This window comes from Pogona vitticeps, chromosome 2 (assembly GCF_051106095.1).
Source record: "Pogona vitticeps strain Pit_001003342236 chromosome 2, PviZW2.1, whole genome shotgun sequence".
Lineage (NCBI taxonomy): Eukaryota > Metazoa > Chordata > Lepidosauria > Squamata > Agamidae > Pogona > Pogona vitticeps.
The window spans coordinates 282,188,414-282,209,427 of record NC_135784.1 but is presented as its reverse complement, the minus strand read 5'-3'; the positions used below and the strand labels follow the sequence as shown (position 1 = coordinate 282,209,427).

The 21,014-nt window shown below is 39.2% G+C and overlaps 1 protein-coding gene across 6 annotated transcripts in view; it reads left to right on the top strand.

Annotated features, from left to right (window-relative positions):
- RNF180 (ring finger protein 180) overlaps positions 1-21,014 on the top strand; it is a 96,302-nt gene that overhangs the window by 55,523 nt on the left and 19,765 nt on the right. For 4 of the 6 annotated variants that reach the window (XR_013541186.1, XM_020783729.3, XM_020783731.3 and 1 more), the window contains one exon: positions 8,347-8,472. Coding sequence is in view for 3 of the 6 variants with exons in the window: in XM_020783729.3 (XP_020639388.3) it covers positions 8,347-8,472 (126 nt within the window). In the remaining 3 variants the exon portion in view is untranslated. Of the gene's footprint in view, positions 1-2,943; positions 3,018-8,346; positions 8,473-21,014 lie in introns of all 6 variants that reach the window. The other 2 variants (XR_012084525.2, XR_012084524.2) reach the window with 1 other exon arrangement.

The following is a 21,014-nucleotide window of genomic DNA, read 5'->3' as shown; positions in this document are numbered from 1 at the left end:
CATCCTCTGTCGTCCCGTTCTCCTCTTGCCTTCACACTTTGCCAACATCAGGCTCTTTTCCAGGGAGTCTTCTCTTCTTATGAGATGGCCAAAGTACTGGAGCCTCAGCTTCAGGATCTGTCCTTCCGGTGAGCACTCAGGGCTGATTTCCTTCAAAATGGATAGGTTTGTTCTTTTTGCAGTTCAGGGGACTCTCAAGAGTCTCCTCCAGCGCCACCAACTGAGTTTACTTGCCATCAAAGTATTCTCCTGTAGTCCAGTGACTTACAGTAATACAGGTCAGGATTACAATAATAAATTTCTAGAATGTTTTCTATTTCTTCAGTTTCTCCAGTGTGATCTCTATACATCACATATAACAGTCTGCACCAGTACCAAGCCATCATTCAGAATTTTCTGAATAGGGAGAATTTTAACGGTAGCTCAAGGAATAAAGATGCAGCCTGTGCTGAATAGAGTTGCACTCCCTCCAAAAACAGAGGTATGCAGCTTGGGGATGCTCCTGGAGTCATCTCTGAGCCTGGATCCTAGATTTCAGTGTTGCCCAGGAGTGCTTTTGCACAATTTAAAGCTAATGTGCTAGCTGTACCTGTTCCTAGAGAGATCTGATTTGGCCGTGGTGACACATGCCTTAGTTAAATCCCAGCTGGATTACTCTAACTTGTTCTATTTGGGGCTACCTCTGGAATGTGCTTGGAAACTTCAGTGGGTCCAAAATGAAGCAACCAGATTGCTAACTGTGGCTGGTCGGGGATCACATAACCTTTTTGTTATGGCAGCTCCATTAATTACCAATCCATTTCCAGGCTTAATTCAAACTACTGGTCCTAACTTATAAAGCCCTAAATGCCTTGAGTCCAAGTTATCTCAAGGTCCATGTCTCCCATTATGAACCTGCCTGAGTGTTAAGAGGAGCAGGAGAGGCCTTTTTTTCCAGTCCTACCACCTTCACACTTGCATTTGACAAGGGATACAGGAGAGGGCCTTCTCTGTGGCTGCTCCCAAAACTCTGGAGCTCCCTTCCAGTGAAAGCCAGGCTGGCCTCATCATTGTTGTCCTTTTGTAAGCAGGCAAAGACCTTTCTCTTCAAGCCATTTTCCTGTAATTACTCACTGCCTGAGTGGAGTTCTTAAATAGATTCTTGTGCCTTACTGCATTTGATGTGTTTCGATGTTGCTTTTGTTTACCATCTTTTATTGTGGTAATTGTTTGATCCTTTTTATTATTCCTTTACTTACTGTTTGTAACTTAAAATATTGTCTTTGAATGTTGTAAGCTGCCTCGGGATTCTTCTTAAGGAGAAAGGCAAGGTAGAAAAATTTCAAATAAATAAATAAATAAATGTATGATAGGGCTGCCCTTCAGTTTTGCTTCACCTGCCACTGTGGCAGCACATCACAGGAAAGCTCTGATAGAGTCTAAATAATAATATCCAAAATCCTCTTGGTGTTTGTATAAGGTTTGTGTAACTTACTACTGTACAAGAAATTGTGGCTAATTGACAGTTGGGGCATATCTCAGTGTACCTTCTTCTTCTCAATTGAGGATGACCTTCTAATCATGTACCGTACACAGGAGGGTTACAGCTACTAGCAAAACCCTCTGACTGGAAGTTTTCAAATCATAGCTCTTCACAAGCACGTATGAACATACAGATGGCCACTTGAAGAACAAACGTTACAAATAAGCAACTTGTGTTTTTAAAATTAAATTTGGTACAAATATGATCTGACTGTAACTAGTGATCTTATATCCCAGATCACTTTTTTCTTAATAGATTTTCAGCTATGATATATTTCATATCAGAGGGAAGAGTACTCAGTATCTCATAGCACCAGATAATATGCGTCTGTGGTTCAGTGGAAATTGAAGATCTATTTCATTATTCATTGTACTGTCCATTAAAAGCTCATCTAGCCATAATCACTTGAGCACTTTTTAAAAAAGAGGACTAATCACTGGCTTACAGAATTCCAGAGTAAACTTTATCTGGCTGGAGAATATTTGTTTGTAATTTAACCTGTTAAATGACTAGATGTACCAAAATGGTGGTTTGTATAATTGTGTTGATGAGGCAAGCTTTTAATTGCAAACATCATGAAAATCAGAAGCAATATTTTGAATGCACATAGAAGTACTGGATGGTTTCTTCTGCACAAAGGACAAGGCTAGGTAATACTCTCTACCAGTATTCAGTGGGAGGTGTAGTCATTCTGCACCATTAGCCTGCAGGGTCTTCAAAATCTTCCCATCTGATCCATCAAGCTCTCTTCTCAGTCTTGTACTGAGTAGCCCCACAAGTTACTTGTCATCTTTCCATGGGTCCACCCAGCTCCTATATCCTAATGCTTGCCCTTCAGCCAGCCGTGACTTGCAGTATTCTAGCGGTGTTCCACATCTTCTGTGCTGCGCTTGAGCATTTTAATCAAAGTTTTGGCTGTATGGGCAAAAGCACACCAAGCTTCCTTTTGCTCTGTTGGAAGATTGGCCATCAGTTAGCAGTTTCCTCACATCCAGTCCTAAGCTCTCCCCTCCATGACTGTTGCTCAGGCTTGTTCTGCTTTGGCACCCCAGTGCCAAGGGGTGCAGAAAGGGATCAAGAGAAAATGCAAGAACAGCTTCTGCAGTCGGCCAGAGGATAAGGGGAAAGAAGTGGAAAACTGGAGGGAGAAGGAGGAAATGTAAAAATGCTGAGCAGGGCCACTGCCTGAATTGAGTCGTGGCAAAAGGAAGAAATAAAAACCAGTAGTAGTACAAACCAAATGTAAAGAAGGATGACTAAAATGATCTCGCTGAATTACACTTAATTATGTGTACATTATGCTAAATTATGTTAAAATGACAGACTTACTGCTGTCTAGAGTTATTTTTTCCAGCAACAGGGCATTCTCCTTTGGTTACTTGTTTTTACATTTTATTCGTATGTTTCCCCAACTGTTCTAGGCACTTCAAAAATTTCCACTCCACTTGCCACGTGTGCATTTGATCCTCCACCTACAAACCAGTTGCCACATCAGGTGCTAACCCATTTTAATTCTTCTCTTATATTGTGACATGAAGGCAAGGACGTCTTTTCGATCCAAGGCAGTGAAAGAAAAAAGCTCTGAAACTATAAAAGAATAGGAAAAGAGAAAAGCCATAGTGAATCACCTAGTATAATAAAAAGCAATAATACAAAAGATGATTCTTAAGTATAAAAGACTAACTGTAATGCAAAATGAAAGAGCAAAGCAAAGATAATCTGAAAACCCATTCAGCCACTAGAAACTCTTGGAAACAGTAGCAGATTCATTCCATCTCTTTCTATGTCATTTGTGGGACCCATAGCAATGTACTGTACACCGCACAGCACCTTATAAATTGTCTCAAAGCTCAAAAATGGGCCCCAAACACCTACCCCTTGGGTAGGATTACATTCTTTCTTACTTAGCAGAATGTCTGAAGATATCTCATTAAGTGATCCAGTAATAACTAAGTCCGTCACTAATTGGCACAATTATAATACTTGTATTTTCAAAGGACGTATTTAATGAGCAAATTGATAACACATTGAGTTCTCAGGCACAGATGTCTGATATCACTGATCCTGGCCAGCACAGTTGTGTAAACAAATTCCTTTCTCAGGTGATAACCACACACCCTCTTGCTCTCTAAAATACGCATAGCTGTTATATGGTTCTTATAGAAAAGTTACATAACATTTCAGGCTTGTTCATTGAGAATTGTTAATGTTAGAAATACATTTTTGGACATGTGGCTTCCTTTTATGTCTTACATATGCTTACATCATTCTTTTTCCCCACCTCACCCCATGTAAATTTATGGACTGATTTAATACAATGTAATTCTTAATTTTTTGTGGGTATTATTGGTAATTTTTAAGAAACTAAAGGTGGAATCACATACAGTGGTGCCTTGCTTAATGATTACCTTGTTAAATGATGAAACCACTTGACAATGAGGTTTTTGCGATCGTAAAATGATGTTCTAGTAGGAAAAATTCGCTTCACGATGATCGGTTCCCTGCTTCGGGAACTGATTTTTCGCTAGACGATGATTTTCAAACAGTTGATCGGCAGCTCTAAAATGGCCGCCCACTGTGCAAAATGGCTCCCCACTGTGCTTTAGGATGGATTCCTCGCTATACAGGGAAATGGCTGCCCTATGGAGGATCTTCGCTTTACGATGAGGTATTTAGCCCACTGGAACTCACTGAAGGGTTTTCAGTGCATTTCAATGGGTTTTTAAAATCTGCTTGATGACAATTTTGTTTAACAGCGATTTTGCTGGAACAGGTTAACGTCATCAAGCGAGGCACCACTGTACCTTCATTGAAAATAAGTAACTATCTGAGAAGAAAGGTTACGCATATTCTTTCCATATTTATCAGGTCATGGAAAGGACACAAGAGGATAAACAAAAGTCTAAAATAGAACTGTGAAACAGAGAGCTAGTATCTACTCAAGCTAAGAAAAACCATAAAGGCCTAGATAGAAAGCAATGCATATAAACCTGTATCTGAATGCAAATAAGCTCGGACTGAAAGCTTCAGCATAGAGGAAAACTGGTATACACCACTCTGAACCTCCTCATAATACAGAAGTCTTCTGAGTGTGCAACCACACGTTTTAGAAGCACTCCAGACCATGGCATCTCCAGCTGGGTTAATATAAAACTGAATTTCCTATTAAGTACAGCACTTATTTTATTCACTAACTAAGTCCTTAGGTGAACCTTAATTATTTATTTAGTCTGTTTATACCCCTCCCATATTATAAGATCTCAAGGTGGGATACAACAAGAGTAATACAAAATAATTTAACTGTTTAAATGAATAATGTTATATAAAATAATTTAAAACTATTTAAAACACATAAAACAACTGTGGAATTTAAACTATTTAAAACCTGTAAAATTGAACATGTTGCAAAAGTTCTATAACCTGTTCAAACCAAGATCCTTCAAGGCTCTAATGAACAGCCTCATTTTAACTTGGTGCTGAAATGAAGCCAGCGCCAATGTCAATTGTACTTCCAAGGAGAATATTCCACAGCTAAGGACCTACAGCCAAGAAAGCCCTTCTCCATGTCTCCATATAGTCTGCATTTCTCAGGGGGCCTTTGCAACAGATTGCAGTGATTAGGATAGTAGTTAGAGGGAGAGGCACTCCCTCAAATATGCAGGCCTCAAGCCATTTAGGGCTGTGCAAGCAGTCAAATATTGGGAAAGTGCGAGAGCAAGAGGAGAAGGGGACAACAGAGGACAAGATGGTTGGACAGTGTCATCGAAGCTACCAACATGAATTTGACCAAACTCCGGGAGGCAATGAAAGACAGGAGGGCCTGGCGTGCTCTGGTCCATGGGGCCACGAAGAGTCGGACACGACTTAATGACTAAACAACAACAAAGCAGTCATCAACATCATGAACTCAGACCAGAGGCATTTTGGCAACCAGTGCAATTCTTTCAGAGCTGGGGTCAAAAGAACTCTGAAAGGTGTTCCTGTCAGCAGCCATGTATTGCATTTGCTGTAGCATCTGTGTTGTTCTGAAGGACAGATCCACATACAGTAGGATGTACTGCAGTAACTTCAGATAACTCCATCATGTCAAACTTATGGTGATCCTTTCCAGAATTTTCTAGTTAGACAGTACTCAGAAGTAGACATGGGCACAAAATGAACCACGAACTAAAATAACCCATGGCCCAGGCCAGTTTGTGGGGTGTTTTTTTTCTGGATGGGTTGGGGTACCATGCTTTCAACAAAGCAAAATGAAATACCGAACTTCTTCACTATTGGCATTTCATTTCAACTTCATTCCCCCCACAGAAAGCACCCCTTCATAGGCCCCAGCGCCTATCTTACTTGCTTTCAGCCTCCTCCATTGGTGCTGCCCAGTTGAGTATGACAGTTGGCTTTCCAGTGCTTCCAGGGAGACTTAGGGTATTGCAGGAAGTATGATTTTGCTGCCCATTGGGCTCTATACAGGAAAGCCTCAGAGAACTCCAGCAGTGATGGAGGCCCGGCCCAAGTGAGGTAGGTGTTGGTCCCCATGAAAGGAAGTTTTCTGTCTAGCTGAGCTACACAGAAAGCTCCCCCACTTAATTTAGAGATGGGCCTGAACTGAACAAACCACAAACTGGTTCATTTTTAAAAAAATCTGCATGGTTTGTGGGCACCAACATACCACAAACCATCATGAACCGCTATTATGCTAGTTCATGCCCATCTCTCCTCAGAAGTAGTTTACCTATGTGCTTCTGCCTTCATAAAGATTTAATATCCTGCAAGCAAAGGGGGGGGGGAAGGATTTCCCCAAATTCTACACAGTGTCTTCAAATGAAAGTAGATATTATTTATTTAATGAATGTTTTGTAGTCTGCTTTTTAAAAATGAATAGAAATTAAAAATAAAAAAGTATTTCAGTGTGGGTGCATGCCTTAATGGACTGGGAAAGGGGTATACCTGTCCTGGATCCTTTCCCTTCTTGGTTTATAACAGCCACTGGAGGGGAACTGGCTGAATGGGTAGGAGGAGTGGTAAATCTCTCCCTGCCACAAGGCAGTATCCCATTCTTGAAGGAGGCATGACTGTTACTAAAAAAGCCCTCCTTGAATCCTGTGGTACTGCATAATTACCAGTACCATGTATTATCACAATTACCGTTTTCAAAGACTTGTGAATTAGAAAAGCTCCCCCCCCCCCCTATTTCAATGTGTTGTCTAAACCTTGAGGGGAATTTTCCAGAGTTTAGAAGGTTGCTCTGCAAAAGAAGCACAGTCTATTACTCATTACAAAATCAGGCACCTCAGCATCTGTAACCAGATTTTAAAACCAATTTATTATTTTGTTTTTTTGCTGATAGTTATGTTACTCATTATCACATACTTTTAATTATGTAAGGAGGACAGGCAGTTCTATTCTATTTTTAATTTGAAAATAAGAATCTGAATTCATAGGACTTTTAAAGTGCACAGAACCCAAGGAATTTAATGAAATCCAGAGAGTAGGAGGCAGCAGCCACAATTTCCTGATGTGCCTAGAATATTGTATTACTCTGCAAATGGGATGTTCCTGCCATTCCAGAAAACGTGCAAATGAAAAATACACACAGGCCTCTTATTTGAGGCTAGGAAATTGAAATCAAACATTCTCTCGCTCACCTATAATTTCTGGGGGGGAAACCTGCAGAGATTATGCAGTAAAAATATGGACAAAAACATTAATGGGAATTTCTGTATAGACAGAACTTGGAACTGTAAACAGGGAAAATATGCAGGGAGGAAAGGCAGAGAAACGTATGATACACAAATCTGCTTATATTTCCCTTTCACAAAAAAACTCATAGCAAATTAGAGGATTCAAGCATTACATCATTCTAGGAGCTATTTATGCATGTTGAGCAGGGTGTGTATGTGTGAGAGATTTGATTATTTAAGCAATGTAACTTATTTGATGCCTCAGAAACTGTATCAGATGACAAAAAGTTTTAAATTGAAACCTAAAGAAGTTTGCTTTGTTCCATGTACATGCCTCCTTTACTATTAATAAGATGTTTCACTGTTAATGACACTTCACCATCTTTGCTTATTTGTAATTTTCTGTTTGCTTTTGCCCTAGACTGCATTCCTTAATAAATAGCTAAAAGTGCTTAAATAACTACTGTTTATTTCAAAATGGTGTAAAGCAACAAGTACACACAGTAGATATACAGTAGTAGATTGCTAGCTTGGAACACACAGTGAAAGGCTGATTTTCACAGGCCTAGAGGCATATGTATAACTAGTCTGAGTTTTGTTGGAGCCTGATCCAATGTGGACTTACACTGAGTTCAGTAAAATTTATCCTGCAGGAAGAATGCATACACCAGGATCCTAAATCTTACAATTCTCGTTTCCAGCATACTAATGAACTGCTTCTCAGATTTATTGGATTTTCATATTTGATTTCTCAAGAGCACAGAGGGCAGCTGCTTAAAAAAAATTAAAGCTTGTATAAGCAAAAATTGCTGGACTTGTTTCTCTAGATTATGGGTGAGGAACTTTTGGCCTTCCAGATATTTTGGACTTTAATCCTAAAATGCCATGTTCAGGTAGTGGTAAGAACTGCGAGTTGCCATTCAAAACATCTGGTAAGCCAAAGGTTTCTCTCTGCAACTCTAGATTGTGAGAGTGTTCTTGAGAGCATGTGCATAAAATGTTTCCAGAAACTAATGGTGTTAGCTTGGAGGTTGACTTTCTTTAGATTCATACATCTGAAGAAATTTAAAAATGTTTAACTATTTTCAAATTACATATGAAATTGTTACAATTTATATAAAGTACCTATAACTTTTTCCCATGTAGAACTGGACAGTTCAACAAAATCTCATTTTCCTATGGAATATTCAAACCTGAAGGAAAACTTTCAAGAATCAGGTTTAGCAAAGTGGCCTCTTCCCAGCTGCAACAAAGCGTTCAGAGTTATTGAAGGTAAGAGCATGATTACTGATTATTTCACCTTAGCAGTTCAGCAGAGTATAGGGTAATCATATACATAGTCATTTACTCAGAATCAAGTTTCGTTTTGTTCAGTGAAGTTTACTCCCAGGTAAATGTGTGTAACATTACAACCTTACAATTCAGTGTTCACAAATATGCCGTGATTAATTAGGTTTTATTCATCAGGAACATAGCATTTCTAGTAAAAGTCTGCATCAGTTCTCAGAACAAGAGTGCAACACACTTGGCAAACTGCAAGATGCTGTAAAGAAAGATGTACAGTATCTTTCATGAGGCATAGGTTTCCCAATATAATGTGGGGAAACAAATGCAAAAGCTGTCATGGTTTAAAGCTCCCCTGATAATTTATTTAATCGACAATTTCTTCCATTAATTTTTTGCTGTATTCGTTGACAATCCTTATTCCCCTTCCATGCCTTCCACTTGTTCCTGCTTTCCCGCTTCCCTACCTGCTGTGAGGCAACATTGTCTTTTCTTTCAGTAAACCAAGAAATGAGAAAAAGGATGTACCAAACATGCCTAGTAGGTAGAAAAGAAGGCAGTAGATAGATTTAGAAAGGGATGTGTATCTATTCTTTAGTAAAAAATCAGATTCTAGGCAAGCTCAAAAGACACAACTGTGCGATTGGGTTTCAGTTTTGAATTATTTATGAAATGCTGCATGTGAAATATGTTGGATGCCATTTGTTTAAATTTACAGTGGTGCATCGCTAGACAGTTACCCCGCATGACAGTTTTTTCGCTAGACATTGGCTTTTTGCGATCGCTATAGCGATTCGCAAAACAGTGACTCCTATGGGGGAATTTTGTTGGACAATGTTTGGTCCCTGCTTCGCAAACTGATTTTCGCTAGACAACAATTTTGACAGCTCCCTCCGCGCTCGCAAACAGGTGTTTTTGGGACCTAAGCTTCGCAAGACAGCCATTTAAACAGCTGATTGGTGGTTTGCAAAGCGGCTTTCCTATGGCCGATCTTCGCTAGACAATGACGATTCTTCCCCATTGGAACACATTAAACAGGTTTCAGTGCATTCCAATAGGGAAATGCTTTTCGCTAGACAATTATTTCGCTAAACAGCGATTTCAGTGGAACGGATTATCATCGTCTAGCGAGGCACCACTGTACTTGTAAGTTGCTCCCTGGCATGTAGATTCAGTCACCATGCATCCCTATATATTGTCCAAGAGTGAAGAATGCTTAACAGAACAGTTCTGTGACATTATGTTGGGGAGCAAAATAGGGTTATCATCACATCCATGTGGATGGATGTTACTGATACTCAAAGAACAGCGTATGCATCATGTATGTTGTCCAAATTGTGGGGCACATTTGAATTCTGAAGATTTTGCTGTTTTCCTGCATTGTTGTTAGTTCTGCCAAATATAACACATCTGTTACACATATAAATTACTGAAAGTTAGCTTTGTTCCTCTGCCTGCTATTGCCCAGTGTCCAACTTATTTTATAGTATTGCAACTATCATAGTTTTTTACTAACAGGCCTCACCACAATCTATCAAGATTATCTGAATCAGTAGCAGACATTGCCCCACAGTGTTGTATAATGGGGCTGGGACATGGAATAGTTTGAAACTGGAAATCTTTTTTGCTTCATGGTTAGTAGAAGTAGGATAGAAGAGGGGGAAAGGAAGACTTTTGCTCACATAATCCAAAACATTCTAGGTCTCTAAGTGCGGCAGTGTGGCATTGTTTAGTGATTTACTATGGGGATCAGTATACTGACTTGGGTTATTTTGTGGTGGCCATGTTTCAAGTCCAGATTGGAAGATACTCTCTGGAGAATATTGTATTCAAGGCTGGTAGGCCTATTGAAACAAAAATGTTGACTAATAAAGAACTACATTTGGGTCAGTCAAGGCAGTTCTTGAATATTGAAAGTAAGAAAGGCCTGTGGCAAGTTTGTAGCTCTCCTAGGCAAAATTTATCACACGCAAAGTCTATAGTTTTCTCCTCTTTTCCTTAGTATTGTTGTTTCACTATGCTTGTGCTGAGCAAGCATTTTGTTCTTACATAATTGGCATAAATACAGCACAGGACATACAGTGTTGCAAGTATTTATGTTAGCCAAATGTCACTTTGAAAAGAAGAGTTACGTAATGTAAAATGACAGATCCAATGAAAGCGAATTCCAAGAGTTTGTCTAACTAGTGTAAAATAAAGGAAGTCAAATTAAATACACAGGAGGGAATGGTCTCACTGCCAAAGAAACCAAAAGAAGACCTAGAAATGTAAAGTGAATACAAAAGCAAGTCAGTGAACATATGATGGAAAGAAATAAAGGAGCCAGAAAGTTACATATATGCAAAAAATAAATTGAAATTGATGCAAAGCCCTATAATACATATATAAGCCAATACAGTTTTCAACATATTTGTGCATATAGAGGAAACTGAAGAAGGGGACCAAATCCTCCCAGCATTGGAGAGTTAAGCCTCCCCATCCTGTGCAAACTGCCATTAATTTTGGGATCCTAGAAAGGATTGTTATAGGAGGCGGGGCTTCATCACAGCGAGATCGGTCGGGTTTCAGGAGGCTCCTGAAACTAACCGAGGCCACTCAGTTTCAAGCCCTTCAAATCTGGTGGGGAAAGGACTTTTACTAGAAGTGAAAGGCTGAAGCAACAGAATCTTACTGAGAAGGGGGGGGGTGACCTGGGAGATTCCTGGATTGGCCTCTCTTTGAAGTCACAGTCTGAAAAGCGGAAACTGAGAAGACACCATTTTGGCACAGAGCTGTGAATGCCCCAAAGACAGAGAGCAGAAAAGTACAGAAGGATTTTGGGAACAATCTTGACTAGAACTTGAAGTAAGCGGCTTGCTTTAGATATGGAACTCCTAAGGACCTAAAACAATGAGAGAGACTGTGTGTAATCTGTCAGAGAAAGTGACTACATCTGTATCTGGCCAGACCAGTGAACACTCCCCCCTCCCTTTTCATCTGAGGCTTGGCTGAGAGAAGCAGGAAGAAAGGAGGAGGAAAGGGGAAGAGAGAGAATAAAACTTGCTCCTGCAAGATAATATAACCATAAATTACTGGTGGATTTAAATCTGTGAAGCAGCTAGAAACGGTCTTGGGAAAAGCCCTTCCTCCTGTCAGCCTTTTGCCCCAAGCTACTGCAGTGGTGCCTCGATTTATGACCATAATTCGTTCCAGAAGATGGAGGTAACTCAAAATGGTAAGTCGAAGCACCGTTTCCCATTGAAATGCATTGGAACGCGATTAATCTGTTCCCCCCCCCCCCAAAAGCACACAGAAGCCCCATCGGAAGGCACTGGGGCTTGAAAAACAAACAAACCAAAAATAAATCACACAGCAGCCCCATCGGAAGGCTGGGGCTTAAAAAAAAACAAAAACAAAAATAGAGCACACAGCAGCCCCGTCAGAAGGCGCTGGGGCTGTAAAAAACAACAACAAAGAAACCAAAACTAAAGCACACAGCACCCCTGTTGGAAGGCACTGGGGATTAAAAAAAATAAAGCACGCAGTTGCCTATCAGAAGGCACTGGGACTTTAAAAAAACAAACAGAACCAAAAATAAAGCACATAGTAGCCCCATTGGAAGGCACTGGGGCGTTTAAAAAAAATCTGAAAAGAAAGCACACAGCAGCCCCATCAGAAGGCTCTGGGCCTTTAAAAAAATAACCAAATATAAACAGTACAGCAAGCCCCATTGGAAGGCACTGGGGCTGAAAAAATAAACACACCAAAACACAAAAAAATCACAGCACAGAAAAATAGCCCCCAGCCCAAACCCACCCTGCAAAACCTTGTAAATGTACTTACTCAGAACCAGAAAGCAGCACCAGGCAGTCTCAAGCCTCCCCCGACGCACACACTCTGTTGGGGCAAAAGAGCTACAAAGAAGCTCTTCCCCAACCAATGGTTAGCCCTCTAATTTGAATTCCCTGCCTTTTTTCCCTGCCTCTTTTGATCCCAACTCGAAGCTCCGGCTGCAAGTCAAAACAAAATTTTGCACCCGGAGCTGGTCGCAACTCAGAATGGTCGTATGTCGGGACAGTCGTAAGTCGAGGCACCACTGTATTGTGAATAACTAGTGTGGTCACTACCTGCTGGAAAGAAATCCAGATAATACCTTCAATTATGGGACAACAAGACATTCTCAAGAATATACAGAACATTATACTTAATGGACTGCACCAGATGAAAACAGAGATGGATCAGCTATTTAAACAAATTAAAGACGCAGGAATACAAATGGAATTTACAGTCAAGACAGAGAAAAAAGTGAAACTACGACAGGGAACCATTTTTTTAAAACCACAAACAGAGACAATTTTATTTTTAAACCCCAGAAGGTTCTAGAAGAAAAAGATGAAGATACAATGCAGCAGAGAGCCAATTTGTTAATCCCCTTTATGAAGATGTCAACACCATCAAATTACTATGAACTTTGATAATGAAAGGGAGAAGAATCAAGATGATGGGAGACATGTTGTGGCAGATGAGACAAGGGAGACAATGTCTGGAGTGGGTGAAGCTCCTGAGAATGGATGTATGGTCCATAAGATGGAAAATGAAAGACAACATGATAAGAGGGGCACAAAATATTGGTTAGAATATGGAGATAGAGCAGTGGAGATAAACGTTGTTAAATCTAAGAAGGTATTTTGTTGTGAAAGAATATATGAAAAAAAAGACAAATTAATGGTTATAACACTGATTTAGCAATAGAGCAATTAAGAATAATATATATAACATGGCATTATACTGTAATACTAAAACTATAAAACTAGTAAACTTAAAGATAAAAAGAAAGAGGAAGTCCAAGAAAATGGAAGATTAGTAATGATAAATATTATTGAAAATTGTTATAATTTTTTTCTCATTGTATGATTTCCATCTTTAATACAATTGTATAAGCAGATGTAGGAAGACATTTCGTTCTTACCTGGCCCCGGATTTGTACCATAACCCTTATCCCTATGAAAATGAATAAAAATTTAAAAAATTAAAAGAAAGAAAGGATTTGTATAGAACCGTAAGATTACAAGGAAATCAGATAATGATTGATTAGTTTCCTAGCCTTTACCAATATGCCCCATAGCTACAGCATCTCTCCCCGATGTCTATTCAAGTTCATCATGGAAACCTACAAGGAAGAAAAATCTGTAATCTTCCTGAAAGTCTTACCAAAGTACTAAAACTATTCATACAAAACTACAAAATTCAACAGAACCTTCTGGGTCATCAGTTTGAAACCTAGCAGATCATCCATGAAGTTATCCTTACCATAAAATTATCCATTCTCTTTGTCTTTGGATCTGTGAAGATTTTCAGTCATCCAGGTGAGGTTATCTGGCAACTGGACGTCTTCCTTATTAAGTTGAAATATTTTGCTACTCATCCAAGTAGCTTCTTCAGTCTGAGGAAAGTTGGTAGGAGACTCCTGATATATCCTCCCTGTTGGTTTCACTTCCCCCTGGTCTGAATAGGCTCATAGATGGACAATGGAAGGGGGGGGAGTGAAAATCCCACCTCTGCAGTCCTTTTCCTCCCATTGTCATGAGTCATTAACAGTCGTTTACAGTGGTCTTTCTGGTGGATGTGGTCCTCATCTTTCTGGGGACGGATGAAAGGGCATCATGATAAATAGGAGACAGATTGTATGTAAGGCCTCCACCGTTGTTGAGTGAGGGATTTTCTGTATGCACATGTATGGGCCTCTCTGACCCCTCTCTCTCAAACCTCCTAGAGTACATCTTGGCCATCAAATGAGTTCCCTTTGTCCTTCAAATGAGGGAACATTGCTGATTGTGGTCCTGAGCCATTGCCCCTCCTGTGCTGGGCCATTCTCCTGTTTAGTGGCTGTTTGATTTCTCCCATGTAGAGCTCCAAACACTCCTTTTTGCATTGTATTTTGTTGTATTTTGGTGTCCAGTCTTTTGGGTGGATGAGTCTCTGCCTTGTGTTTGTGGGTTTGAAGTGCACGGTTATGTGGTGTTTACCAAAAATCCTTTTGAGCTTTTCAGACACACCCGCCATGTAAGGAATGATCAGATTCTTCTGTTGACTGTGGGTCTCAGACTGTTCCATTCTCCCGCTGGGTCAGGACATTGCCTTGCTAAAGGCCCATTTTGGATATCCACAGGCCTTAAAGTGCTATCTTCAAATGTAGTTCTTCCTTCTTCTTGGCTTCTGTGGAGATGGGAATATTTCTTGCTCTGTGGTTTAGCATCCTGATTACTCCTAGTCTGTGTTGCAATGGGTGATGAGAGTCAAATTGCAGATATTGATCAGTGTGTGTAGGTTTTCTGTAGATTCCTAAGCTGCTGTTTGATCCTATGATGACTGAACAGTCCAGGAGAGCCAGCCAGTTTTCTTTGGTGTCTTCCCTGGTATTTGGGTCCACTGCTTTTATGTGATTTCTGAAGGCCTGTACTTCCTGAATCTTGATCTTCACCCAGGTGTCACTCACATACCTGAACCAATGGGTTGGAGTTGTCTCCTGGAAGCTGTTTAGTGCCTTCTTTTCCACTTCTTCCATGTATAAGTTGGCAAAATAGGTGATATTGGGGAACCCACAACACAGGCATGTTTCTGTCTGTAAATGTCACCTGTGCAGGTGAAGTAAGTGGTGCTCAGACACATGTCCAGGAGCAGGCATATCTGGTCCAGGCTGAGGCTGCTTCTGGTGGAGAGGGTGTTGTCCAATTCTAGTCTCTTTTTTACAGTTGTTAGGGCATCATGGGTGGGAATGCTGGTGAAAAAGAATGTGACATCAAAGGATACCATGGTTTCATCAGTATTTAGTTTCAGTTCCCTGACTTTGGATGCAGACTCCTTTGAGTTGTGAATGTGGTGGTCCGTGTGTCCAACCAGTTGTGCTAAGATGATGGCCAAGTATTTAGTAATGTTGTATGTTGCCGGATTTATGCTGCTGACAATGGGTCTGAGGGGGGTCCTTCTTGTGTGTCTTGGAAAGTCCATAAAGGTGGGGGAGCCTCTCCAGGATACAACTGGTGGTAGGTAGTCCTGTTGATGGCATGGTCCTTTCCTGAGTGTTTCAAGCACTTGCCTTTGGATATTCATCAAGTAGTAAGAAAATATCTACAATCAACCTTTTTATAGAGTAGATTCCACTGAAACCTGTCTAGCTTCTCAAAGTTGCTCTTTAAAGATTTCCTGCAATGGAGTATCTTCATCAGTATTCCACTCCTCAACATTATTTCCAAAATCCTTTTCCAGTTCTTTTTTTTTTTTAATCAAGATTCTTTACCTCTTTTAATTGTTGTTGCTCTTGGATTCCTTCCAGATTCTAAACTTTCCAGATTCGTAATGCTGTTTTGAAAGTATGGACCAAAATGTAATGAGGCTGTATTCCATTAAAGCACTACACCAATGCCAAGTATATTATTTCTTATGTTCCCTGTCTCTTGTTTGCTAACAATAATAATTCATAATTGATACAATTTTAATATGGCACAACATTATCAACATACTCAGCTCATTGTTATTATTTCCACTTCTTTTTCAAATTGCTGCTTATTTGATTCTTCCCAGATTTGAATTGTAACTTTCTGTTCTTAAAATGCATTTATCATGATCTTTCACTTTACTTATTTCCAATAATTTTCCTGTTAATTATAGCTTATTTTAAATGTTTTGCCCATTCTCCATTTTAGAAACATACTTCTTAGTATATCCAAGTCTTAACTAAGCATAGTAAATAATAGTGATCTGGTGATATTATTAATTTACTGATAAATAAAAAATAATTGTTTTTTAAAAGATTTACAATCTTTTTGTTATGGAAATTGCTATGAACTATGCAAAGCAGACATTCCCAGTATTCTAATCAGCAATGAACATATGCCAGATTGTGCCCAATTAGATTTTTTAGCAAAACCCTCAGTATTGCAACTCCATAGTTCTGTTTCCATGTTAGGAAACTGCTTGCAGTCTTTTTCTTTCTAAGCTGAATCTTTTAGAACTGATCAAATTGGTAGTAGCTCTAAAGCATTTTAGGTCATTCCTCCCAAATTCTTACCTTTCAGAACATTCAGAGTATGCAAGATTCATCATTACTACACAGATTTTGTGAATGGACCCTAGTAACACAGGTTCTCATTTTACATTTCACTGTATCAGTGAATATACAGCATCCAAAAAGCAGCTGTATCTTAACATGAGAGGTATGATAAACAATCTATACTACAAAATACCATCATGTAGTTTTGTTTTTGTTTCATGCTGTCTTGCCTTCCCTTTAGAAAATTTAATTGCCCTCACAAAGGGTATATTTCAGTAAAGGTAAAGGTTCCCCTTGACAATTTTTGTCCAGTCGTGTTCGACTCTAGGGGGCGGTGCTCATCCCCGTTTCCAAGCCATAGAGCCAGCATTTTGTCCAAAGACAATCTTCCGTGGTCACATGGCCAGTGCGACTTAGACACAGAACGCTGTTACCTTCCCACCGTGGTGGTCCCTGTTTATCTACTTGCATTTGCATGCTTTCGAACCGCTAGGTTGGCGGGAGCTGGGACAAGTGACGGGCGCTCACTCCGTTGCGTGGATTCGATCTTACTACTGCTTGGTCTTCTGACCCTGCAGCACAGGCTTCTGCGGTTTAGCCCGCAGCGCCACCACATCCCTAGCAATATTTCAGTACTCTTTCCTAATTATCCCATTAGTATTATTATAACCTTTGAATAGACATTTCTGCTCTGTAACTAACTTAGGAAAATAAGGTGTGTAAGAAAACATCACTGGAATATGTTTAATTCCGATGTACTGATTAGTTACCTTCCAGTTGTTAAGAGCTTTAGTTATTGAGTGTTTGCATGTATACCATCAGCCAGACTGGTTTGTGAAAAGCAGGTTTCTTTCTGTTCAAACTGTCTTTTTCCCAAGGTTTCTTATTTATTACCAAAGTTCTCTCTTGTGTTCTCTAAAAATCCATAGTATGTGGCCAGACAGATATAGCCCCATGTCACATGGCTACATCATCTTGAGCTGAGGATGAGAAACCTGTGTTTCTCTCCAGATGTTTTGGATTTCAATTCCCAGACGGCCAAGCTAGCACAGCTCAAGGTTTCAAATTGTCCAAAACATCTGGAGGGCAAAAGGTTCTCCATCTGTGATCTAAGTTATGATTTCTCCGTGTGGGATGGTGGTAGCATAGTGTGATTGTATTAATTATTTACACATTTTCTGCTTTCATGAGAATGTAAGCAGAGCTACTGCTACTACTACTACTACTACTACTACTACTACTACTACTACTACTACTACTAATAATAATAATAATAATAATAATAATAATAATAGTAATAGTAGTAATAGTAATAATAGTAATAGTAATAATAGTAATAGTAATAGTACAGTGGTGCCTCGCATAGCAACATTAATTCATTCTACAAAAATCACTGCAGAATGAAAACGTCGCTATGCGATATTAAAAAGCCCATAGAAATTCATTGAAACCCCTTCAATGCGTTCCTATGGGCTTAAAACTCAACGTTCGTTCAGCGAAGATCCTCCATAGCGTGGCCATTTTCGCTGCTGGTAAGCAAGGAATCCGTCCCTAAACACAGCAGGTGGCCATTTTGTTTACCCGGTGGCCATTTTGAAACCACCGATTAGCTGGCTGAAAATGGAGGCTTCCGATGATTGCTTCCCTGCGATCATCACAAAGCGAAATTCCCCCATAGGGAACATTGCAAAGCGATCGCTTTTGCGATCGCAAAAAATGCGTCGCAAAGCGATTTCGTCGTAAAAGGAAGCGATCGCTATGCAAGGCACCAATGTAATAGTAATAGTAATAGTCGTCATCATCCCCTCCATAGGCACAGGCCTTGTTAAGGCAGAGGGGTTTGCATGCTTCAGTGAGATTGAGAGCCATCCTGAAGGGTCTCCCAAGACAGATGGGTCTCAGCTGAGAAGTCAGACCAACTGTGTCCACCAACCATCAATTATGATGAGAGGAAATAAACAGAAATCAATACTGGATTGGTTGTTGCCTGGGTCAACAAGGATCAAATCAGGTGCTATAGCTCATGGGCATCTGGTGGCAAATGGGTTACAGGGCTCAGCAGATCCTGTTGAGGAACCAGAACCAGTTGCTGCAAAGCTACTGGAACCATGTAAACACCAAACTTGGACTGTCGCCGAAAATCAAGAAATTATGAAATGTTATTATGAAGAAATCGAACAGCCCATGGTTTTCAAAAAAGAATGATGAAAAGTTGAAAAAGGAAAGACCCAAACAATGACATAACTGAGCAACTATTTATCATCTGAAGTAAAGTGTTTTAAGAACTGGAACTGCAAGAACTAGAAAAGGTGGCAAAATAAAAATCAACACAGAACAATGACCATCATATGGAAAACAAATGGAGAGTAGAGGTAGACACAGTAGTGGAAGAAAACATCAATAGAGGAACAACTTATGGAACAACACAGAAATTATGAGTTGACAGAACAGCAAACATCACTAAGGAAAAAGTAGTAAACCATTTTAGCCAGAACACAGAAAAAGACTCCCTGATTTGCACCAGTTATGAAGTAAACCAGTAAAAGATCTACTGAGTGATGCAAATTTAGTCATCAGAACAACCCTAACCAATACGCTAAAGGAAACAAACCAGCTCATGTATAGCACAGCTACCATAATAACCATGGAACTTGGTTACAATCTGCAAAAACAAACAGAAACTTGAAAAAGTAAAAGCCTGACTATGCAAAATATATGACCTAGAAAGGAAAATAATAGTTGAAACTATGAAAGAATTTAAACAGTGTGTAACAGCTACAGCAAAGAAAATGGAAAGATATGATAGGCGCTTGAAACCCTATAGAGGAAACATGCAATTTCAAAATAACCAACAATTGTTCTGTACATCACTAGGAGAAAATGCAGAGCAAAAGAAATTAGGTCGGCGTAAAGATGATGCTCTAGAATTTTGGAAAGAAATATGGCAAAGTCCAATCAGACATAACAAAGACGCCTCATGGGTTAAAGATACTTGTAAGAAATTCAAGGAAAACATATGATATTGTAATAACAACTGAAATTATTAACAGACAAGTAAAGGCTGTGAAAAATTGAACTGCACCTGGTCCAAATGAGCTGCATGGGTTTTGGTCAGAGCATTTAACAAGTCTCCATCAACATATAGCAGTGCAATTTAGTCACTTACTCCAAAATTCTACAACTGAAGATTGGATGACAACAGGTATTTCTGATAATAAAAGATCATCAAAAGGGCAATGAACCCAGTAATTATTGACCAATTACATGCCTTCCAACAATGTTCAAGTTTTCAGTACACAGGAGTACTGGCAAGGTCAATATAAAATTACTTAATTGAAAATTCCCTATACCCAACTGAACAGAAAGGGAACTTTAAAAAGTCAAGAGGGATGAAAGATAAGCTGCTTATTGATTAAATGGTACTAAAGAATGAAAAAAAATACTAAAAACAAACCTTAACATGGCTTGGATAGACTATAAAAAGGCATTTGACTCATTGCCACACAGTTGGATTAACATCTGCCTAAACAATTTTGGGATTAGTAAGAACATTCAGAAGTTCCTCAAGAAAAACGTGAAAATATAGAATCATGTCTTAATGGCTCATGGTGAAGAAATTGGGGAAGCTAGCATCAAAAGAGGAATATTTCAAGGAAATTAATTGTCACTGCTGTTTAACATCTCACTAATTCCTATTTCAATAATTTTAAATAAAACTGGATTGGGCTACCATATTTCAAAACACGCAAGAAAAATTTATCATCTCTTATACATGGATGACCTAAAACTATATGGAAAAAGTTCCACTGAGATAAAATCACTGCTAAACACAGTGCAAATATTTAATGAAGACATCCAAATGAAATTTTGAATTGACAAATGTGCAGTTCTGTCTGTATACCATGGCAAGATCCAAAAACTAAATGGAATAGAGTGAAAAAATGGCATTATAAAATCACTATCAAGTGATGAAAATTATAAATACCTTGGAATACTAGAAGCAGATAACATCATGCACACAAAAGTTAAAGAACTGACAGAAAGAGAATATTTCAAAAGACTGTGGAAAATCTTAAAATCAAAATTAAATGGGGGAAATCAAAGCAATAAACACATGGGCCATTCCAGTAATTAGATACCCAGCTGGAATAATAGATTGGACTCAAAATGAAATAGAAGAATTGGATCGGAAAACACAGAAACTAATGAACAAGCACCATGTGTTACATCCAAAAAGTGATGTGGACATATATTTACCATGAAAAATTGGAGGCCATGGATTACTGCAAATACAGCAGGTAGCAGAGGAGAAAAAAAGGAGCCTAAATGATTATATCAGTACAAGCACAGAAAAAGTAGTTAAGGCAGTGAAAATGGAGACTATTTTGAAAAGAACAGAAACAAAGGCTCGATATAAAAAAAAAACAACTTAAAAACAAATTAAACAGTTGGAAAAACAAACCACTACATGGACAACATCTGAGAAATATTGATGGAAAGA